The sequence below is a fragment of the Nannobrachium achirus genome, assembly GCF_963921795.1.
Source record: "Nannobrachium achirus genome assembly, chromosome: 20".
Taxonomy (NCBI): Eukaryota; Metazoa; Chordata; class Actinopteri; order Myctophiformes; family Myctophidae; genus Nannobrachium; species Nannobrachium achirus.
The window spans coordinates 40003643-40024718 of record NC_137827.1 but is presented as its reverse complement, the minus strand read 5'-3'; the positions used below and the strand labels follow the sequence as shown (position 1 = coordinate 40024718).

General features: G+C 42.0%; 1 protein-coding gene across 1 annotated transcript in view; it reads left to right on the top strand.

Moving 5' to 3' along the window:
• The window catches only part of rbks (ribokinase), a 48541-nt gene extending 32012 nt beyond the window's left edge, over positions 1-16529 (top strand). Inside the window, exons 8-9 of the mRNA XM_080750523.1 lie at positions 693-884; positions 14648-16529. Of these exons, the coding sequence (XP_080606649.1) occupies positions 693-884; positions 14648-14821 (366 nt within the window). The 3' untranslated portion in view covers positions 14822-16529. The remainder of the gene's footprint in view (positions 1-692; positions 885-14647) is intronic.
• Positions 16530-21076: the final 4547 nt, after the last annotated feature.

Below are 21076 nucleotides of genomic sequence, written 5' to 3'. Positions count from 1 at the left end.
GGAACAAAATGAATGTTGCACAGTATGACTTTAACAACCCTGACTGTCTTTAATTGTGCCGTAGCTCAGTGGGTGAAGAGGCCATCTGGCAATCAGAAGGTCAGCGGTTCTCCTTCCAGTAAAACGCACCGAGGAGTCCCTGAGTAACTACTGCTCACCCGAGCACTCATCACGAGCGTCTGAGCAGCCATCAGCTCATTCCTCCGTTGGATTTAACAAAGGTCTCCCCTCCTCTGCTTCCATCCGATGTTCAATGACTTCTGGAGAAACAAAATAGTTAATTTGCTCATCACTTCAGCTTCGCGCACAAGGAGGATGGACAGTCGATTATTAATGAACATCATGGTGGTGTGTGTGATTATCAGTAGTTATTTCTTGGCTTGAGTGCCCGTGATATCTACAGATAATATTCAATTGAATATACAGTATATACCTATATAAACACAATATATAGACGTAGAATACACCTTACTGTATGTTGTTTGTACATGTCTTTAATTAAACAACAAATGCGAAATAATGTAAAAGCAAAGGGCTGCGGAAGTTCATCGGACTCATCAATTTGAATCATTTATACAAAAGATTTTCTTTGTGTCAATTTTGTTTATATAAATCACGAATAACAAAATATTAAAAAAATGCATATAGTTGCAACCCTGACCCCCAGGGTTTTTTACGTTGTGTCCATGAAGGCGGAGCTACTGACGGGGCTGTCGGTGTCCAGTGTGGAGGACGCCCGTCAGGCGGGCCAGGAGCTGCTGAGGCGAGGCTGCGGCTCTGTGATCGTCACCCTGGGACACCAGGGCTGTGTGGTGCTCAAGGCACGCGAGAACGCCACCACACATCACATCCCCACCGCACCGGTCACACCGGTGGACACCACGGTAAGAAAAAGAAAGGTCACGGTATCTATCCAGTTGGAAAATGTACCGTAACAAGGTTATACTTTTAGTATTATTATTGACTTTCTCCTTTCATCCTTCATTTCTGTCTGGAGACCTGTGTGGTGTCTTTGCCTCTCTGCTTTTGTTTTAATGTTCTGTCTAGTAATTTACAGTAAAATATAAGGTAAAATATGTTATTTTTAAAAAGGCTTCTAATTAATATTATTCTCCACCCAGAATAATATGCTTTATGCAATCAGTTTCAGAGATTTCCATCTTGTATATTAGAAGGCTCGCTGTGTGTGGGTGTCTCAAACGTAATATCCGGATTTGATTGACCAAAAAAAATAATAAAAAAAGTAACATAGGGATCTGATTGGCCAAGCTTCTCATGACCTGGTGCTCTGATCAGCGGCAGCGCTACTAGATTTTCAGGCCGTGAAGTGTCCTGAAAAACTCCTTCTGAAGGCAGTGTAGCAGCCTGAAGATCTAGTTATATATAAAAGGTCACCATAAAAAATTTGTGATTCTTTCCAAATGTTTTGATTTGATAGTATACACACTTCACAGCCTATAGTGTTATTAAAACAGTTTATAAATGCATCAATATGTGAGTGAGGTGAAGATTATGCAACTATGACAAATAACATGTTCGACTTAAAACATGTTCGACTAAATATGATTGTCTTCAAAGTAAAATAGTTTTTTTGTTGTGTGTTTTTTTTGTACGGTTTCGTTTTTTTGTTTGTAAAAATGTCAGGACTCTGTCAGAAGTCTTGTCCGTCTCTCTCTGTCTCCCAAAAAGTGTCAAAATGTCCTTGGATTTTGATAGATACCGTGACAAAAAAAAAGTAATGTTGTTCTGGAAATGAAGAAATCCTAATATATTTTTTGTAAAACAAAGCACAAAGTTGGTATTGCGACTTTATATACCATCAGATACTTGCATGTGTCATTACATTATCACCACTTTACCCAAATCCAGCTCTAGACTAGTGAAGTTATGAGGTTTTGTCCCTGAGGGGATCAGGGACAAAACCAGCTAACTCCACGTCTCCACCCCCTCTGGTGGAGTTAGCTGGTTTAGTCAGAAGCATGTCATACTTTTCATTGGTTCAATATTTTTTTAACCAACACACAGACGTAAAGGCTGTTCAGTAGCGTTGATGGGTGGGGGGGGATCTGAAAATTTGAGTTTGATGGGGGAGCTACTGTAGATGTAGGTAGGTAGGTAGGTAGGTAGGTAGGTAGATCAGACTTAGTACATTTCTACAGTATACACACACACAGGCCTACATACATAAATACATACACAGTATATTATGTGTAGCGGCCTGAAGATCTAGTTATAAAGGTCACCAAAAAAAATGTGTGATTCTTTCCAAATGTTTTGATTTGATAGTATACACACTTCACAGCCTATAGTGTTATTAAAACAGTTTATAAATGCATCAATCTGTGAGTGAGGTGAAGATTATGCCACTATGACAAATAACGGAATGTGTTTTCACTGAACGATTACACAATTCCTCCACTTCTCACCTATCATTTTGTGATGCCAGTAAGAATCCCTTTGAACGTTCTCCTACATTTGTAATGCAGCGATGATGAACGGTGACTGATACAATTTCCAGTGTGCATTTCATAAGCAAGACCCTCGGATTCCAAGCGCTCATATTATGCACAAACAAAGCTTTGTGACACATACTCTGTACTGTGACTCTCTTAGCCTGATGATTTGCCAACCTCTCAACTGGAAAGGTTTAAGATGAAGCCGATGTGGGGACCACTGGGGTGTTCTTTTCCTTTACCAGCTATGTGACGTCACAGGATGCTCAGCGAGGTGCCTGCATTTCCTGCCATAGTGGTTTGTGGGTCCTTTGGTCTCACATCAATATTACAACCTGCGTCATTAGTAAGAAGTGTTAACTGCGTCTTTGCACTCAGCGTATCTGCAAAACGTGCCCGTTAAGTTCAATTAATTTGCTTGGGGATTCAATTGAACCTCCCCCTCTGTGGTATGATATCATAGCTGGGCAGTAGCTGTTAATCACGGAGCGTAGTTTATAGTCTGACACACTGTGACAAACAAGCAGAGGTTAGAAGCCCCTCAGAGTCTCGTCTCTCAACAGTAAACCTGTTGCGTGGCTATTGTAAACCCTGCGTGCAGCCTTGTGAAGTTTATAAAAAGAAGCGAAATCAAGTGAAACAGCTTGCGGAGACCGGATTAGTAGACAGTTAGTCTGAAAGAGGAACCATGTGGTGGTGTGTGGTGGTGGGTGGATAGTGTTGTGTACATCAGTATTTCAAGGAAGCGCTTGTTTTTTTGTTTTAAAAGCGTTTCACCCCCAACCACCACCCACCCCCCCTCTTCTTCATGCCTTGTACTCACGTCTCTGTCTCTCTGGGCGAAGTTGCAACCCCCCCCCTCCACACACACACACACTACCACCACCATCACCACCACCAACACCACCACCCTCCCCTCCCATGACTCACCTCTCAGGCCTGCACCAGTCAGCAGAAAGCTGTACAGCCGTTCTGCGGTCGCGCCTGCTGCATGTTCACCTCCCCTTCCCCACTCCGATCCCCCAACACACGCACGCACGCACGCACGCACACACACAAACACACACACACTACCCTCTGTTCTTTGATGGCCCCATAAATTCTGGTGTGTTTAACTCTTCTGGACAACCTAATCCTTCTTCCAGTAAAGCTTTTTCTTCTCCCCTTCTTCTTAAATGCAGAAAGAAAACAGATTGTTATCGCGGCAGTGTTTTCTTTTTTCTTCTTTTTTTCTGCTCATAACCAGATGCCTCGCAGGCAGTTGTGATTTGCTAGCTTTTTCAGTGCTTGTACATACAGTAGTGCATTTAGACAACTGTTTGGCCCCAAGCTTGTCAGTAACAGGTTTCACTTGCTGCATGTTGGATGACTTGGTGCTGTGTGGGCTACTTGGCTAGTTTTGGACTGAGAATGGAGGCAGTATTTGCCTCTGTATCAACACAGTGAGTCACTTGCGGTTTCTCTCTTTGTCCCACTGACTCCCGCTCAGTTGGATGATGGCACGACACCCTGTTGAGCCAGCGCTACGGGTTCGATATTCAATGTAGTCTGACGTCATTTGGTTACATTTGGTTTGGACAGACTCTTGCCTTTTTTCTGTCCTTTTTTCCCCATCACATTAGTCGTTATGCCAATTCCCATTTCCCCTTTGTGGTGTAGTCCCTCGTCACTTCCTCGTCACCTACTGGTTGGTTTGTTAGGGATGGTGTAGTCAAGCACGTAGTCTTGTGATGCCAGACGATCTGAGATCTCCACCTACCGAATACATCTAGTGAACCAATCTAAATTCAATGTAGTTTCTAAAACTGGGTGGAAACTATTCGATGCGGCACCAATGCAAAGGGTGGTCCTTCATATTGGGATGGTGACAGGATTGGTTTCCAAAGCAGTAGGCGTACGTTTGTTAGCGGCTGTTCCCGCCCACCCTTAGATTTAGATCTTACCAGGCTTATCGTTAGGCGAAGATCTCTGGTCGCCCGATACACGCAACGCTTCATCTGTTCACCGGACTGCCTGGAGTCTCACCGGGAGGACGCGCCTCATGCGGAGGAACAACTCTCAACATCTACTCCCCGCTGAGCAGGCATCCTGACCAGGAGTCGCCATAGAGCAGCGATAGGGAGCACCCTGCCAAGTTAACCCAGCTCTGCAACCTCAACTACGGGCAATCATGTTCATTGGAGCACCCTGGCCAAGCCCTGATGCACCGCAGAGGATTCGACCCCATTAGTTTCGCTGGTGGTGGGCAAGGAGTTTTTCCCCCATGCCACCCGTACGGCCCTCTGGGATCACACTGAGAGGAGACAGTTCAAAACAACTTTTTGTCTTCGCACCATCAAAGGGCGTGCGTGTCCTTCATCTGCAACGTCCCTGATTGTTGCAGATTAAACCTCCCACCCTCATCCCAATAACACCAGTTACGGGGCTGAGTCAGTGTCGGCTGTGGCGCTGGCTTAAATAACAAAGTAAATGTGCTGATCTACTGCGGGCAGATCTACCCGCTACACCCCCCCCCCCCCCCCCTCTCTGTCTGTTTGTTTCCCCTTTCTCCTAAATTGAGTGCAGGCATTCATTCCTTGCCCAGATCAGAGCAGAAGCTGTTTACGTGTGGACATTTGGATTGAGGCTACAGCACACACTCATGATGGGCACACGCACATTGCACATGCTCACACACACACATTCACTGTGCCTTGAGCCCTGTTGGGACTTGGGTGGCCCAGGTTTCCACTGCTCCGGGAGGTTGACTGTAGTGTGTGTGTGTTTGTGTGTGTGTGTGTGGGGGGGGGTCTGTCTAAACCAGACATTACATCTGTACGGTGGGTCTGGATGGACAAATCATTCCCAGCCTTCCGTCTTCATGCGTGGAGACAGATAAGGACCACTCGCACACCGTCTTCCAGGAAGACCAAGGCAGGGGAATCCCCCCAAATACCCCGAAGAGCATTCCTTCACCTCTGAGGTCAATGTGACACCGGCTTCTTCCACTGAAACCTAATGGATCGCACATGCAACATCAGCCGCTGTTTAGCAACGTCTGCACAAAAAAAAAGTCAAATCCAGACTAGTGTCAATTTCAAATCCGATGAGTGTAAAAAAAGACCCGCTAGAGCGCTGCTGTGCACAAGTGCCAAGTTGCGTTTATCAGTGCCTCATGTGCCTCAGGGATCGAACGAACAAAGCTGAGATGGAGAATGATCGACGGATCAAAGATGTGTTCGGTGTAATGCCTGATTTATACTTGACCGCGCACTGTTTTTCTCCACCAAAAATAGCAACGCTGTGAGCTTGTAGATCGGCTATTTTCGGTGCGCCGCACCAGCGCATAAAGCTAATACAAATCACCCTTCAGCGCCTCCTAATCGTTTCAATTAACCACGCTTTTGATCATCCTCCCCTGTTATCTCAGAGCAGAGCTCCCCTGCTGTGCTTGCCAGTCTTACTGGAAACTTCCGGATGTGTGTACGCCATACGTACTGAGTCATCGCTGCCCCCGTGTTGGTCTTTGCTCTCCCCAGGGGGTCTTTCACTGACAAAGGCCCAAGGCTTCAGAGGTTAACGGCTGCTCTGTCTGTCACACCAGTATGGGTGCACCGTCACAAGAGGCCCCCTGGGTGGAGAACAAAGGTATATCTGGAGCAATACAAGACATGATGTCAGGCCCAGATGAGCCTTTATTGGAGAAGGTAATAAAATATATAGTGTGATGATGATGGGCCCATCTCAGAAGGTGTCAGTATGGTGGATTGATTTGGTTCAGCTTTGTTCACTCTCCATAAAGAGCACGTTTCCAGTTTGTCCGTTTCTAATCAATTGCTTTTCATTTCATTAGAAAGGAAAAAAGATCATGCCCCCTATAGACTGACAGAAAAAAAGTAATTTTGTTCTGGAAATGAAGAAATCCTTATATATTTTTTGTAAAACAAAGCAATACTGCCTCAAAGTTGGTATTGCGACTTTATATATTGTCATATACTTGCATGTGTCATTACATTATCACCACTTTACCCAGATCCAGCTCTAGTGGAGTTATGAGGTTTTGTCCCTGAGGGGATCAGGGACAAAACCAGCTAACTCCACGTCTCCACCCCCTCTGGTGGAATTAGCTGGTTTAGTCAGAAGCATGTCATACTTTTCATTGATTCAATATTTTTTTAACCAACACACAGACGTAAAGGCTGTTCAGTAGCATTGATGGGGGGTCTGAAAATTTGAGTTCGATGGGGGAGATACTGTAGATGTAGGTAGGTAGGTAGATAGGTAGGTAGGTAGGTAGATAGATAGATAGATAGATAGATATCAGATCAGACTTAGTACATTTCTACAGTATATACACACACAGGCCTACTTACATAAATACATACACAGTATATTATGTTATGCAAGTCCATGCAGGAGAAACTTCAGAAACGCTGAGGTCCTTGCAAGAACATGGAAGCGCGCTCAGTGATGAAATGGCACAGAGGTCAAGAGGCAGTGGTCGGAGCGGAGGCGACCGGAGTGAGCGTCACAGCTCATCCGCGGCGAGCACTTCTGTCGTTTGATTGACAGCCCCCCACATCTAACCTTCACCACACTGTGTCGAGGGCGACCACAGCCGAGCTGAGGCTTGTCAGCTCCATTGAGCTTCATGCGCTATAGTTCCGATAACGTCACGTTGCCAGTGTCTTGTTTTCAGCCCAAGGAAGCGTCGGGGCGATGACTACCCCAGTGTCACGACCCGGAGCTTTAGAAGGAGAGTAATCCCACGTCTTGCGTTGCTGGGTGGGCTTCAGGAGGGCTTATTAGAACGCAGAGTGCCTCTCCAAGGACATAAAGAATGATTTGAGATGAAAGGAATTGACTCTTGACTTTTACATTAGGTTGACATCATTGTCAGTGATTTATTTAGTGGTCAATTGCTTACACAATAATCAAAGGAAATAATGAGAAAGTTATGTTTTAGTAACAACAGATAACCTGTGTTCTATTCACACACGTAGATCGGCTATTTTCACTACTTTAGCTTGACACTCTTTTATGATGAGGTAGCAGAGCATCAAGTGACCAAAAAATATAAAAAGTTGAAATATGGAGATACAAGGTTTCTGCTCGACAGCAACAATATTTTGTACTGTATTGTTTTTTTTGTTTTTTCCTCAAAGCTACAAATTACAATCCATAAAATGGCCTTTTCTGGATTTGAACCCGGGGTCTCCACTCTCCAACAGAACACAGGAGACTTTCTGCCACTGAGTTCACATGCAATGCCTGCTTGGCTGGGAAAATGTTGTGCTTTGAGGTTTGAGCTTCAGGCAGTACCACTTGTCAACCACTAGTTCCTTCCCAAACAACAGCCTCTAAATTCCTCGATGGAAGAGCATGGAGACCTGACCACCTCCAACTAGTTATATTGTTATAGCCATATTAGCCACATCGAGAATTCAGTCCACCCCAGTGGACTTTTCACTGGTACCGTGCCTGAAAAGTCTTTAAACCGATGACGATAATTTACTCTATTAACATGCCATACAGATTGGTAAAAGTAAAAATGTATTCTCTATAAAATAAAGGTTATGGACTGCAGCTTTGATGCAGTTGTGGCCACTGGTTTCTGTGTGGGAAAATATATCCTATTGCAGTGGCTCTCAAAGTGGGGTCTGGGGACCATCAGGGGTCTTTTGGTGGGTTCCAGGGGGTCCCCAGTGAAATGTGTTAACTCATTGGCTGCCAAGGCCCGAGTTTCCCGAGTTATTACAGTAGTCCCAGGCTGCCACAGCCCGAGTTTCCCGAGTTGGAAGCCATTTTTTTTTTTTTTTTTTTTCAAAGATTTTTTTTATAAAAAAAATTCTAAAAATGCCTCAAATGTATTAGGCATAATCGCAATTGCAAAATTGCATGTTTAGCCCCATAACAAACGCATCTTTCAAAATGGCAAAAATGGCTGTCTTGTCTGACTTTGAAGGCTTGTATCTCATGAATGCCTGAACGGATTTCCAAGCGGATTTTTTTGTTTAAAAGCTGTTAAAAAGTACTACACATATGGTGCATATATGGTGCATGGGCGTGCACGATCCGTGCACTAAAAATTGATCCGTGCACTAGAAATTTAGGAACGTGGCATCCTGGTACTTGGCGGCCATCTTGAAAAGGGCATTCAATGAGTTAATACAGCATCACAATCAATTAACCCCACATTATGCATATTATTTTATTGTTTGGCTATTCAAAAATAGCAGATGTACAAGCTCACAGCGCGTAACTTTGTGCCGCTTTGTGAGCTTGTGTACATCTGCTATTTTTTAGCATTTTGTAAAAAAAAATATTATAATACACAATAAATTCAGATGGGGGGTCAGCTGTTAAATAATTTTCAATTTCGGGGTCCTTGGCTAGTCCAGACGAATCAGTCTGGACTAGCCAGACGAAACCAGTGCAAAAAAAGTCCTTGACATGAAAAAGTTTGAGAACCACTGGTCCTGAGGTCGAGACCCAAAAGAGAGAGTTTGTCCGGGACCCATACTAGTGAAAATAGCAGATCTACAAGCACACGTGTCGCTTCGCGCTGTGTTGCAAGCTTGTAGCTATATTCACTACTTCTTAATTATTATACATTTTTATTTCGGATTTTTTTACATTTGTTTTTGTTAATAATAATTAATACATAAATAATTAATTAATAATTAATTAATTAATAATAATTGTAAACAATTATTATTTGTTTATGTTTTGAAATATATAATGTAATATATACATTATAATGTAATGTAATGTACAGATATGCCAAAAGTGGTCTATAAACGCCCACCAAACATTAGACAGACAGTGATAAAATCTGACCTTATCCCAATAGTGCCAGAATCCAATTTTTTAACTAAAATCCCCGAGGGGAACTATAGGTGCGGCCGTTGCGCACAGTGTAATTTCACCACTAAGAGTCATACTTTTACGCACCCACTTACGGGCAAACATTTTGACATAAAAGGTACCATAACATGTACAACTAAAAATGTTATTTACTTGTTAAAATGCCCATGTGGTCTGGGTTACGTTGGTAAGACCAACAGAGCCATTAAGACGCGCATCTCAGAACATAGATGCAGCATTCGTAACCATGATCCTAAGAGCCCTGTTGCAATGCACTTTTCGGCCGCTGGGCATAATGTATCGACTCTCAGATATCAAGGTATAGAACATGTCAAATGTCCTAGAAGAGGTGGGGACCTCAACAAATTACTATTACAACGAGAATCTTTCTGGATTTTCACTTTAAACACTATGTCTCCCAAGGGAATGAACGAGGAGTTCTATATAAGTCACTTTTTGTAACTGTCTCTATTGTATGTGTAGAGGTCTATATATGTGTTGGTATGGATTGTTTGCCTTTTCTATATATATATATTTTTCTATTGTTGCCCAACATGAAATGATTTTCTAGATTTTAATTAGTTGATATGTAATAATCATGTCTTTTTTTGCTTGTGTTTTGTTCACTGTTTGATGAATCAAATTATTATGAACACTGTAACAATTTTATTGTATAAATTGATATTATTACCTTTCTGTGTTGCTCCACCCCCTGCTAACAACGTGACCTATGGGTGTCTCTACAAAAGCAGGCTGGTGGCACACATCTCGAGTTTGACCAGATGAAGAGCTAGTGCTCGAAACGTTGTCAATAAAATTCAGTCATTTGGAGCAGAGTGTGCGGGTTTCTCTTCAATCGAAATATATAATGTATAAATGCAGGAAAAGAAAATGGGATTTTTTAGTCCCACCGTTTAGTCCAGTGCGCTGTCAAGTCCTGGTCGAAACAGTGATACCACCCCCTGAGTGGGTGGTGTCATTGTTTTGACCATGCAGGACTTGTGAATCGGGAAACGGGCCAAAGCCAGACCAGAATGCGACTGCACCACCACCACCACCAGCACCACGAGCAGTGTTTCCAAAACGTTTGCTGCATAATAGCCCAACCCAACTACCAGACAGGAGACATAAACACGCCATGGGTTTAGACATGGAAATCCACTGGGGCCGTGAGAGATGCTTCAGCTCTGATCTCACTCTTTCCAACCTCCTATAACCCTGTCTCTCTCTCTGTGTTACGCCTATGGTCACACCATCACCGTAGAACCTATGACCTCCCGATCCTGCAATGTAGGGCTGCAACTGGACATTCTTCTGAGCGATGATTCTGTCGATTACTATTTCCATTCATTTAGAAGCACCTTTTTTTTAATACTTTATTTTTAATAGATCAAGGAATCGACTACATTGATTACCCGCTTAAGCCCTACTTAATACATTAGCGTACAAGTATTGTGCAAAATGAGAAAATAGCAGATCTATAAGCCGTGTGCTTATAGATCTGCAATTTTAAAGCCAAATATAAATATCCCGTAAATATACAAGCAATCTATTACTACGATTAGAACAATTAAGGCCTAGAATTATTGAATGCTTTAACCAGTGAAAAATAGCAGATATACAAGCTCACAGCGCGGCACCGAGTGCCGCGCTGCAAGCTTGTAGATCTGCTATTTTTGTATATCTGCTGTTTTTCAATAGTTAACGCATAAAATAATAATACACAATAATGTGTACCCGTTCTAAATGGGTTAACTGTTGCACACTAAAGGAGCACTTCACCCATTTAGAACCGTATCTTCATTGGTCCTCACTACTGCATTGCTCATAGAAGGTATCACGTCTCTCTCACTCTGGGACTCAGAGGTTAACACTGATGACATCATCAGTGGTCATTTCAACGCCTTCTGTTTCAACACGGTAACTTTCCAGGAAGAGAAAAGCTGGAGTTTCCATTAGCTCGGAATCCCCACCGATGATGTCATTGGAAGGCAGGTCTCTGAACTGTCCACTGCCCACCTTTGAGACACAGAGCAGGTAGACTTTAATGCTCATCTTCTAATGGATGAAGTGCCCCTTTGATTTATAAAGTCTGTCGTTCGGCGGTGTTGTGAGCTTGTAGATCGGCCATTTTTAGCGAGCGGTTCCCAGACCTTTTAGCTCGAGACCCAAAAAGGGAATGTGACGTCTCCCTGGGACCCAAATTAGTACAAATATCCGATTTACAAGCTCACAGCCTGTCCCGAATTTGACCCGCTGTGAGCTTGTAAATCTGCTATTTTCACTTCTTCTGAAATGTTTTTCTTTTCTAATTCATGACATTTCTTTGATTGATGTATTTATTTATTAAAAATTAATTATTTCGAAAAATGTTGATGAAAACGTAAAGGAAAACGTTAAAATATATAAAGAGATTTATTTTTGTCACAACCCATAAAAACACAAATGGTGTTTGCGGAACGGACCGAGATAGTTCAGAGGTGTTCACAGGAGAGAGTTCAGCCAGCGTCAGCGGAGTTCTTTTCGAGAGCTGAAGTGGTGAGTAATGGGACCGGGCCTGTGGGAACCAGTGGCGTGGGCCATTTGTGGTTAAACATGAGCGTGTCGCCACATTCCATTCTATGCCTTTTCCCATCAGTGATCCCCCCCCCCACCCTTCTCAGCCAAGCCCCCCAGGGCGAGGATGGCACATTCCATCTTAACTATCAATAGATGAAGGAGGGAGGAATATGATGATTTATCCCCTCAGTGCTGATAGGAAACCCCATAGTCACTGGAAGCTGCTGCTGATTCACAAAGCTGGCATGTGCTATCCAGCTGACTTTGAACGCCGGGTTTAGTTTAGGTAAAACCATGGATTAGTGTGGTTTGAAAGTGTTTTTCAGACAAACAAACACGGTCATGAAATTCCTGGAAATATTTTGAAATTAGAAAAATATTTTTCCAGTACTGGAAAAGTTTTGGAATTGATCAAGGGTCCTGGAAGGTCCTGGAAATAATAGCTATGCATTGTCTTTGGTTATTGATTTTGTTAATACCTCTGAAATGACAAATTAAACATTGGCCAAATTGTCAAATATTAGAGGCAGAAATTGTGAAAAAGGTTGAGAACCACTGGCATACATACCTGTCTTTGGGCACTGTGCATAGGAGTTAAGTGACTCGTTATTGAGCTGAATTATTGTTATATAGTCCTGGAAATTGGGTTAAATATTCTGGAAAAGTTTTGGAAATAAATTGGTAAAAATGTGTGGGAACCCTGAACAAAGCAATGATCAAGTTTCATTCTGTGATTGCGGATTAGCTATTAAAATAGGTATGGACACAGCATACCTATTTTGATAGCCATCTGTTTTTCACTGTCCACTGTACAATGATGTACAAAATTCTTTATTTGAAAGAAATGCAGGATAAGAAATCCGGATTTGTTTTGGATGCCTGTCTGAATCTTAAGCTGTTGAGGAAGTTTTTGTTTTAGGAAAATCCATAGAGAAGGCATGGCAGTTGCGTTGGAGAACAATGTATTCGTAACTCACAGCCAGAGCAATCAATAGGTTTAATGTATTCTGTTTGTGGTGTTATCTTGGTGTATGTCTTATACTGTTAAGCCTGTGCAGGCTGGGCATCTTGTGTTGCAGGACACTATACAGAAAATCTATCTATTTATCTATCTATAATTCAAACAAATCACATCCATTTTTTATTTTTTTTTATAAAACATGGGATATGCTTAGCTTCTCAGACACATACTTTCAGAAATCCTAAACAGTATCTTCTCCAAATAAAATCTTAGCCTCTGACTAAATATCTTCCATGAACACACGATTGACCTGATGGCCAGTTGGCCACTAATTGGTAATGGAATTGATCACCTTATGCATGCTATTGTTTGTCCGTATACATTTGCAGCACAAGTAACCGAAATCACTGAGAAATCATTCATAGCTGAGACTTCAGGGATATACCAACCAAGACCAAGACAACTGACAAATGTCATAGCACCCCCTGCTGTTGACAGCAGCTGCTCATAGAACACAGCCCTTCTCTTCCTCTTAGTTCATTGCTCATCACTGAGGACACCTACTGGTTGGCGAGTAGGTCTGCCTGAAGCTCATAAGTGCAATCTCTCCTATGTGTGCAACGCTAAGGGCAGGGACATGCTGGGCCCCTGATTCAGCCCGGGAAAAAGAGCCAGTGGGCCAATTACATGAGTTATATTTTGTCATTGTCGGGTGGAAACCTTGTTCAAAACCATTTTAAAAATGATTTAAACTAGTGAAAACAGCCGATCTACAAACACACGGCGCCTTGCACCGCGAGGCGTTGTGTGTTTGTAGATCTGCTGTTTTCACTACTTTTGTGCGACAGCCTTGTATGATGAAGCAGGGCTTTGCTTTGAGAAAAAAAAAATAATAATTGAAACATGGAGATACAAGGTTTCTGCCCGACAGTGAAGGTTTACTTTGTTGGCCGCCCAGCCCCCAAAATGGAATGAAGGCCGGGAATGAACCGGCCGTTCGGGAGTTGTCCCGCTTTTCCCAATGGCCAGTATGTCCCTGGCTAAGGGGATTCCCTCTTGGATGAGTGGCAATTGTTTGTTTGGTCTCCCAGTCCCACGCCAGGAAACCCTGTATTGGAATCCTGGTTAGGACATAAAACGTAGGGATTGCAACTTTGAAGCCAAGCCATGACTTATCAGGCCTTGCAGGTTTATGTCTCCCTCCCTGCCCAGTTAATGAAATGGCATCATTGTCACATAATCTCTGTCCCTGGCAGAGGCCATCTTATTTATGGCAGTGGTGGGGAAATGACTCATATTCTTTACTTACAGTAAGTCAAAGTATCAATACAGGAATCTAGAAATACAAGTATAAGTCAAATGTATTAGTTCAAAATGTACTTATACCAAAAGTAAGAAAGTACTCATTATGCAGAATGTCTAATTTCACAAGTTTTCAAATGTCTTTTGAAATTAGCAGATCCACAAGCTCACAATGCGACATGAGTCACACTTGCAAATGAATTCTGTCTTACGGTACCATTAGATTTAGAGATGAATTCACGAATAAATGATTGGCCATATATGGAGCGTGACTGATTGACTCACTCATTGACATGAGGCGGAGGTTTTGATACTAACTGCTCCCTACGGTCGCAACAAAGTTTACTTTGTAAATGTACTTTTACACCAATGATCTTATGACTTATTGCCCTTCGTGAGTGGTGACCTCCTACCCACCCTGCACACCAGAGGAGAGAGTGACGCTGTTTCTCCGTGTCACTCAGTGGAACGTTTTACACAACATCGTTTACCACAGGGTTGTCATAATGTCTGTGTTCCTTCTCAGGGAGCTGGAGACAGCTTTATTGGAGCACTGGCGTTCTACATGGCCCTTTATCCCACAATGCCGCTGGAGGAGATGGCCAGGAGAGCCAATCAGGTGGCAGGATTCAGCGTCCAGAAAGCCGGCACGCAGACCTCTTTTTACAACAAGACGGAACTACCAACGGATCTGTTCTAAACGATATAGGATAGAATAGGAATAGGATAGGATCTGAAAAAAAGTTGCCTAGGAAAAACAAGATAATTTGAATGTCGAAACTTGAAACGGATGAGATGGTTCTCCATCATTCTCTCTTAATGTGCCACTCAGTGATGCAATGGTTTAATAAGAGTTGGCAGCTTTTGTTTAAAATGAAATGTTCTTGCATGGCAGCGCCGGTGGCTACGGGTACGAGTGTGCCTTCCTCCATACTTGATTACTACCACCACGGTGAACAATGAACATTATAAACACGACCACAGCACCTCTCCAAAACCGCTGTGCCAGGGACCTTGAGGGTTTTTCAGGGCCCCCGCCCGAGCTAAATGATTCATAGTTAGGAGCCGAATAGACCCCTACGGATCTGTAACTCTGAGATTTTCACACCCATAAGGGATCTACCTGTAAAGGGTCCATTTGTACACACTCAGAGTAAAATAAACCCTGTGGATTTTACAGTGTAAATTGCTAGATAGAAATCACATCAATTGGGGGGTTGTGGACTTGCATTTAAAACTGCATTTACTGGGACTAAACAAAGAGTGCACTATAAGTTAACAGTTCCAAGAACATACTGTAGATTGAAGGTTGGTAAATAAATAACCTGAACCTTACACAACAATCCAAACCGCTACTGTGTTGACCCTCTCACAATAGAGTCAGAATGGAAGGAAATTGCAACAGCAAATTTCCGACTTTGTGAAAAGCAAGCCCAGAATAGTGGACAAGGTTATAGTAGTGAAGGAGGGACATACAGTACTATATCACTGCCTGTTCCATTCAGCCAGCATTAGTGAGGTCAGACACTTCATGTTGGGGCGATTAGACCTGGCTCGCATTTGAATCCAACGGTGTTTGATAGGGTTATGGTAGGGTCAATCAAGATCATCCTCACTCATCTCAACAAACCATTCCTGTATGGGGAGCGTGGGGGGGACTGACTGACATTCTTAACAGGAAATGGCCTTGGTTCCGCAAACTGTTGCCACACAATTCAAAGCACAAGAATTAACTAGGATAAGGATATAATTGTAGCTGTAGCATAAGGTTTCCATTCACTGGAACAAAGGGCATTCATTAGAGGGTTGCAGTTAGTATACACAGACTTTTGGTCAGTGTATATTCATTACACACACTTTCTTTAACACATTCAAAATAAAATACAATTTTGGTTCATTTGAACAAGGAGTATTTTTCTAATATTCTTTACTACTGTAACCCCTGCAGCAATGTTGTAGGCAGGGGTTGTAGCAGATGAGTACCCTCTTCACCAGAACATTCTGCCTGATACTGACACATTTTGGGTGTAATCAGCTTTTTTTTCTTTTTTTTTTCCTTTGGTCGATTTGTCTATTTTTATTTCTTTTCATTTCTTGTTTAGCTTTCATATTCAAAACTCACTCAGGCCAGGTCATGATGCAGCACGCTGGCTGTCAACTAGGCCTGGTGGCTATTGGCTGTAATGAAAATACATGGCATATGAAAGCTTTTTCAAACGTGTTTGATAGTTTCTAGAGGAGATTCAACTGATTTCATGGACATGGGATAGATTATTCTGAATAAATTATTTTGACAAAAACTAAAACATTAACATTTTCTGAGTACCCCAAGTACCCCCATATGAGAAATTGCCTTTAGGCATCAGTATCAAACAATACATCTGTATTTGTACAGTAAAATACTGATAAAATAAGGCATTTTATTAAAGGACAACTTTAGTTTTTTTACAACAAGGGTTCATATTTTAGATTGTAATTAAAGAATATAAAAGGTGAGTGTTAAAATTATTTCATTTACTTCTTTCTATTGTTTTAGACAGATTCTTATTTCAGTGGTTGGGGGCATGTGTACAAGTGGCTAAATGTGTCATTTTACACAGAATAAGCCCATTCCCAAGATACAACGCAACCTTTCATGGATGGATGTGACTTATGGGGGCTAAAAGTGTTACTGTAAATAGAGAAACCGCTGGCTTAATTTGTCTAAAAAGACATATTTAGCCACTTGTACGCATGCCCCCATGCGTACGCATGCCCCACATTTTAGCACGGTAAACGCGATAAAACAATAGAACGCAGCAAATGAAAACATTTTAACACTCACTTTTTCTTTTCTCTAATTACAATCTAAAATATGAACCCTTGTTGTAAAAAAACAAAGTTTCCTTTATTGGTACAGTGAGATGACTGTAGATTCCTGATGGTATAGTGCTAGTCATAATTTGAAATTCAGCAGCATAATAAAATGTGATCCATTTGTCTTCCTTTCAGATGGAAGTCCAGACCATCAAATATATGAAAGAACCTCATATGTTGTCACATGGAAAACACTGTTAAATATGCAATTAAATATAAAGAAGTTTCTTCCTTTGTTGAATTCAATGTCATCAAGTTATTGTGTTGATACATTGTGATAATTTTAATTTCTTCACTTGTTTTGAAACACCAGTTATCATAATTTCCCTTGTTGTTTTGGTCACATACCGTACAATGCAGCTTTAATTACAGGTGAACCCGCCAAAGGAACATAAAAAAAAAAAAACACTACCGTGTTTCACTCATGAATTTAGATAAGATGTTTCAATAAAGCAATAAGCCCCAAGCGGTGCGTTCTTGTGGTGCAGGGGTAAAGTCCACCATTGTGGAGTAGTCTACGTGTTTGAATATATTAACCACAGTGCATCTGGTCTGGCCAAACGTCTATACAATTGCCTGTGTTTGGGGGAGGGAAGCCGGACAGGATGGGTGATCTTTGACGCAGTGCTTGGCTTCACTGGAGTGGTGCCTGTGAGCAGGGGGTGTAAAACGGAGGAGTAGGATGGAGTTGGAGGTGCCGTGTCCTCCCATTGGGGGCTCCTCACTGGCAGGTGAACCAGTAGGTTACAACAGCAGTGAGAGGACAGAAATGTGTGGGGAGGGTTGATGACAAAACAAAAAAGAAGCCCCAAAAGGCAGTGGTTTGCATTGTTTTTATAACAGCTAATGAGCATTATTAGGTGCAACACATAGCAGGGCTTATTGCTTTTATAAAACAGTTAGCAAATGGCAAGATGAAAACCATAGATGTGCCAAAAAAAAAAAAAAAATCTACACTCAAAACTAGCGGTTGTAAATGTAAAATGTATAAATATTGAGCAACTGCATCATTTCTCTGCTAAAATGTTACGAGAAACTGTTTTTGTAAATAAGAATTCACAACAAAATACACACATTTTTAAACAATTCGTGGACCCAGCCTCACAGGTGTGTTTATAGAGCTTTTTTCTTTTCTTTTTTTTACAGGATTGAGGTCGGGCAAAATGACAATGAATAATATAACAGGAACTTCACAGAACCTAAGTATCCTGGTGATGATAATGTTTGTTTGGGTAATCCTGATTGCATGGAGGAAGATCCCTGCCTACAGACGAACCCAATACGTCGTCCTCAGAGAGCAACCTAATCAGGCCATCATTTAGAATCTGTGGCAATTAAAGCATCCATTTAATTGTGGCAGATCCACTGTTGTCCATATTGTCCATATTTCTAATGTGTTCTTAAATCGATTTGATCTTCCTCTTTTCAAAGAACAGGACGTGCTTGTTCACTGCAAAGACAAAAGGGAGGTTGGGGAACAATTAGGAGGGAAGTTTACAAGTTTACAAACTGCCTGCAACTGTTCCAACTGTTAAGTACATCCCAACAGTAAATATACCTCTTGTCATCATGCCATTAGCTGTAGGCTGTAGAACTGCGAAAATATCATTGAATGATTTCAGCCGAGAACATTTACATCATTCTAAACCTGAGAGTGTTTTTACCAACATTCACGTAGCCAAGCATTGTTATTTTGTATTCTGTTTTACAAGGCCCACCCACACACACCTAACACTGTACTGCAGGCACAAGCAGGGTGGGGGCTGAGGGTTTGAGCACCTGGCCTTTGGTCCCCGATATCAAAAACTGCCCTTTTTGCAAAAAACAAACTAAGTAAGAAAACGTTTTTTTTTGTAAGACCTTCCCAAAAGCCATGACCCTTATCAACAAGAACATTTCATAAATAACACTACTATGTTTGCTACAGATTAAATAAGCTAGCTGCAGTTAATTTCAACTTCACCTGATATAGTTGTGTCAAGTGCCAAGGAACACATATGTACAGTAGGAGTTAATATCATGTGCGTGTGTGTTCAAATGTGCTGTCAAGTCAATCAAACAAAGCTAATGGGAAACTGAAGCAGAACAGGAAATAAATGGGAACGCCACTTTCTGGAAACCCAGAACTACAGTTATGCACAAAAGTTGACTACTGTAATTGCTTCTTTTAAGCCCCCCCAAATGATCCACATACATATTGGATTCATGTTACAGTAAATGTGTGATTCAGACATTAAATGACTTAAACCCTCAATACTTGTATACTTGAACTTTGGCTTGGTACTTGGTCTGCTCTTTTTTTGAACGGTGCTCCTGGAAGGAGCTAAGCTCCAACATCTGGCTTTGTCCGGGCTCTAAAGCGTGGCCTACGTCTGGCCTACATCTTGGCGCAAAGTGCTCCAAGTTTGTTGTACGCCCAGTAAATGGCCTACATCTGACAAAGCGCTCAAAATGTGTTATACGCCCAAGGTCACATTGGCTAAGCTTTGCAGGACGCTTAATGAAATTAACTCATAAATAGCACCACTCACTTCACACTAGGTGTAATTTTTTTCCTGTACAGCAAACCTCTTTGCCGAAAATAGCCAATCTACAAGCTCGTAAAAGCTTGTAGATCTGCTATTTTCGTCTAATGTTCCTCCCAGACTAGAGATGTGAGGGTTCAAGTGGTTAATGTAAAACTTTAACAAATAATTTAAAAAGTCCCTATCACACAAATATTTGGCGGCTCCTCTGCAGTATCTCCGAGGACCTCCTAGGAGTCCCGGACCCCCTGTTGAAGACCCCTGCATTAACCCATGTACGACATCTAAAGCAGAGTTCTCTCTCCGTGACTGGAGCATGTCAAATGATCAGCCCTGCCCTGATGCACAAATAAGGGTGCAGTAATAGTGGCTGATGAATGTTTTGGTATTGATAAAGTTGCATCTGCAGACCTAGTATTAACAACGCCTGTCTGTCTGTCAAACATCTCTTACCGATTGGGTCGTGTTTACGCATCACCATTTTCTCTCGGAGACGGTTCCTCTTTGTGTTGAAGAAAAAGCCTGTGCCCGCTGCGCTCATCATCTGCACCAGGACTGTCCTGGAAATATAGACGTTTGCATCGTTACTGTGCAGGGGTCATCGGATGGTCGCCATGCTGGCTTGTGGTGGACATTTTTGTCAAGTTCTATTTTTGCCATGGACATACAAAATGAGTGGACAAACATAAATAGCTAGCTCTAAATGACCAATGCAGGTCTATGACTCAGAGTTATGGGGATCCTTGAAAATAAAACATTTGAGAAGTGCTGTCTTAAGCCTCTATCAGAGTCCAGGGTGAAGAGCTATTCACTTCACCGTGTTGTAGTTTCCTAGCTATCACCTAGGCTTTGTTATGTATTTTTAGGTGATAGCTAGAAAACTACAAAGCGGTGAAGTGAATAGCTCAAATTCACCCTGGACTCTGATAGAGGCTTTAGTGGACTCCTAATGTGCGTTACATTCAGTAATTGGACAAAATAAGATACATTACTGTACACATCACACCAATATTAGTACTATAATTCTTACTTTCTTCTATGAATTGAATTTTGTGTTATCCTTTTAGCACCATTGTATAATTGTACCACTGTACTATTTGCAAACTGTTAATAAAGTATTCAATCAATAAATTAAAATGTGCAGTAGTAGTAGAAGTTAAATGATGATGGTCACTTACTTGGACTTTCCCTTGGCCACTGGAAAAGAAAAGAAAAGAAAAGCACATTAAGATTTGTTTTTTGGGGGGCTTTTATGCCCTTATTGATAGGACAGTAGACCGACAGGAAATGGGGGGAGAAATGGAGAGCGACGCGTGGCAAAGGCCGTCCAGATCGGGAATCGAACCGGCGCAGCCGCCAGGCATCCACGCCTAGTCGCCTACACGGCAACGCCTAAGCAGCCGCCCCTAATAATAATGTTATCTTAATGAACAACAATTCCATCATTCTAAAAACCAGTGGCATAAATATATAAAAGCTGTAAAAGTAACCTAACCTGTCATTGAATTGAATATCCCAGGACACCTAAGGAAAAAAGCCATAGTGCTTTCTTGGGTTTAATTCTTCTATTTATT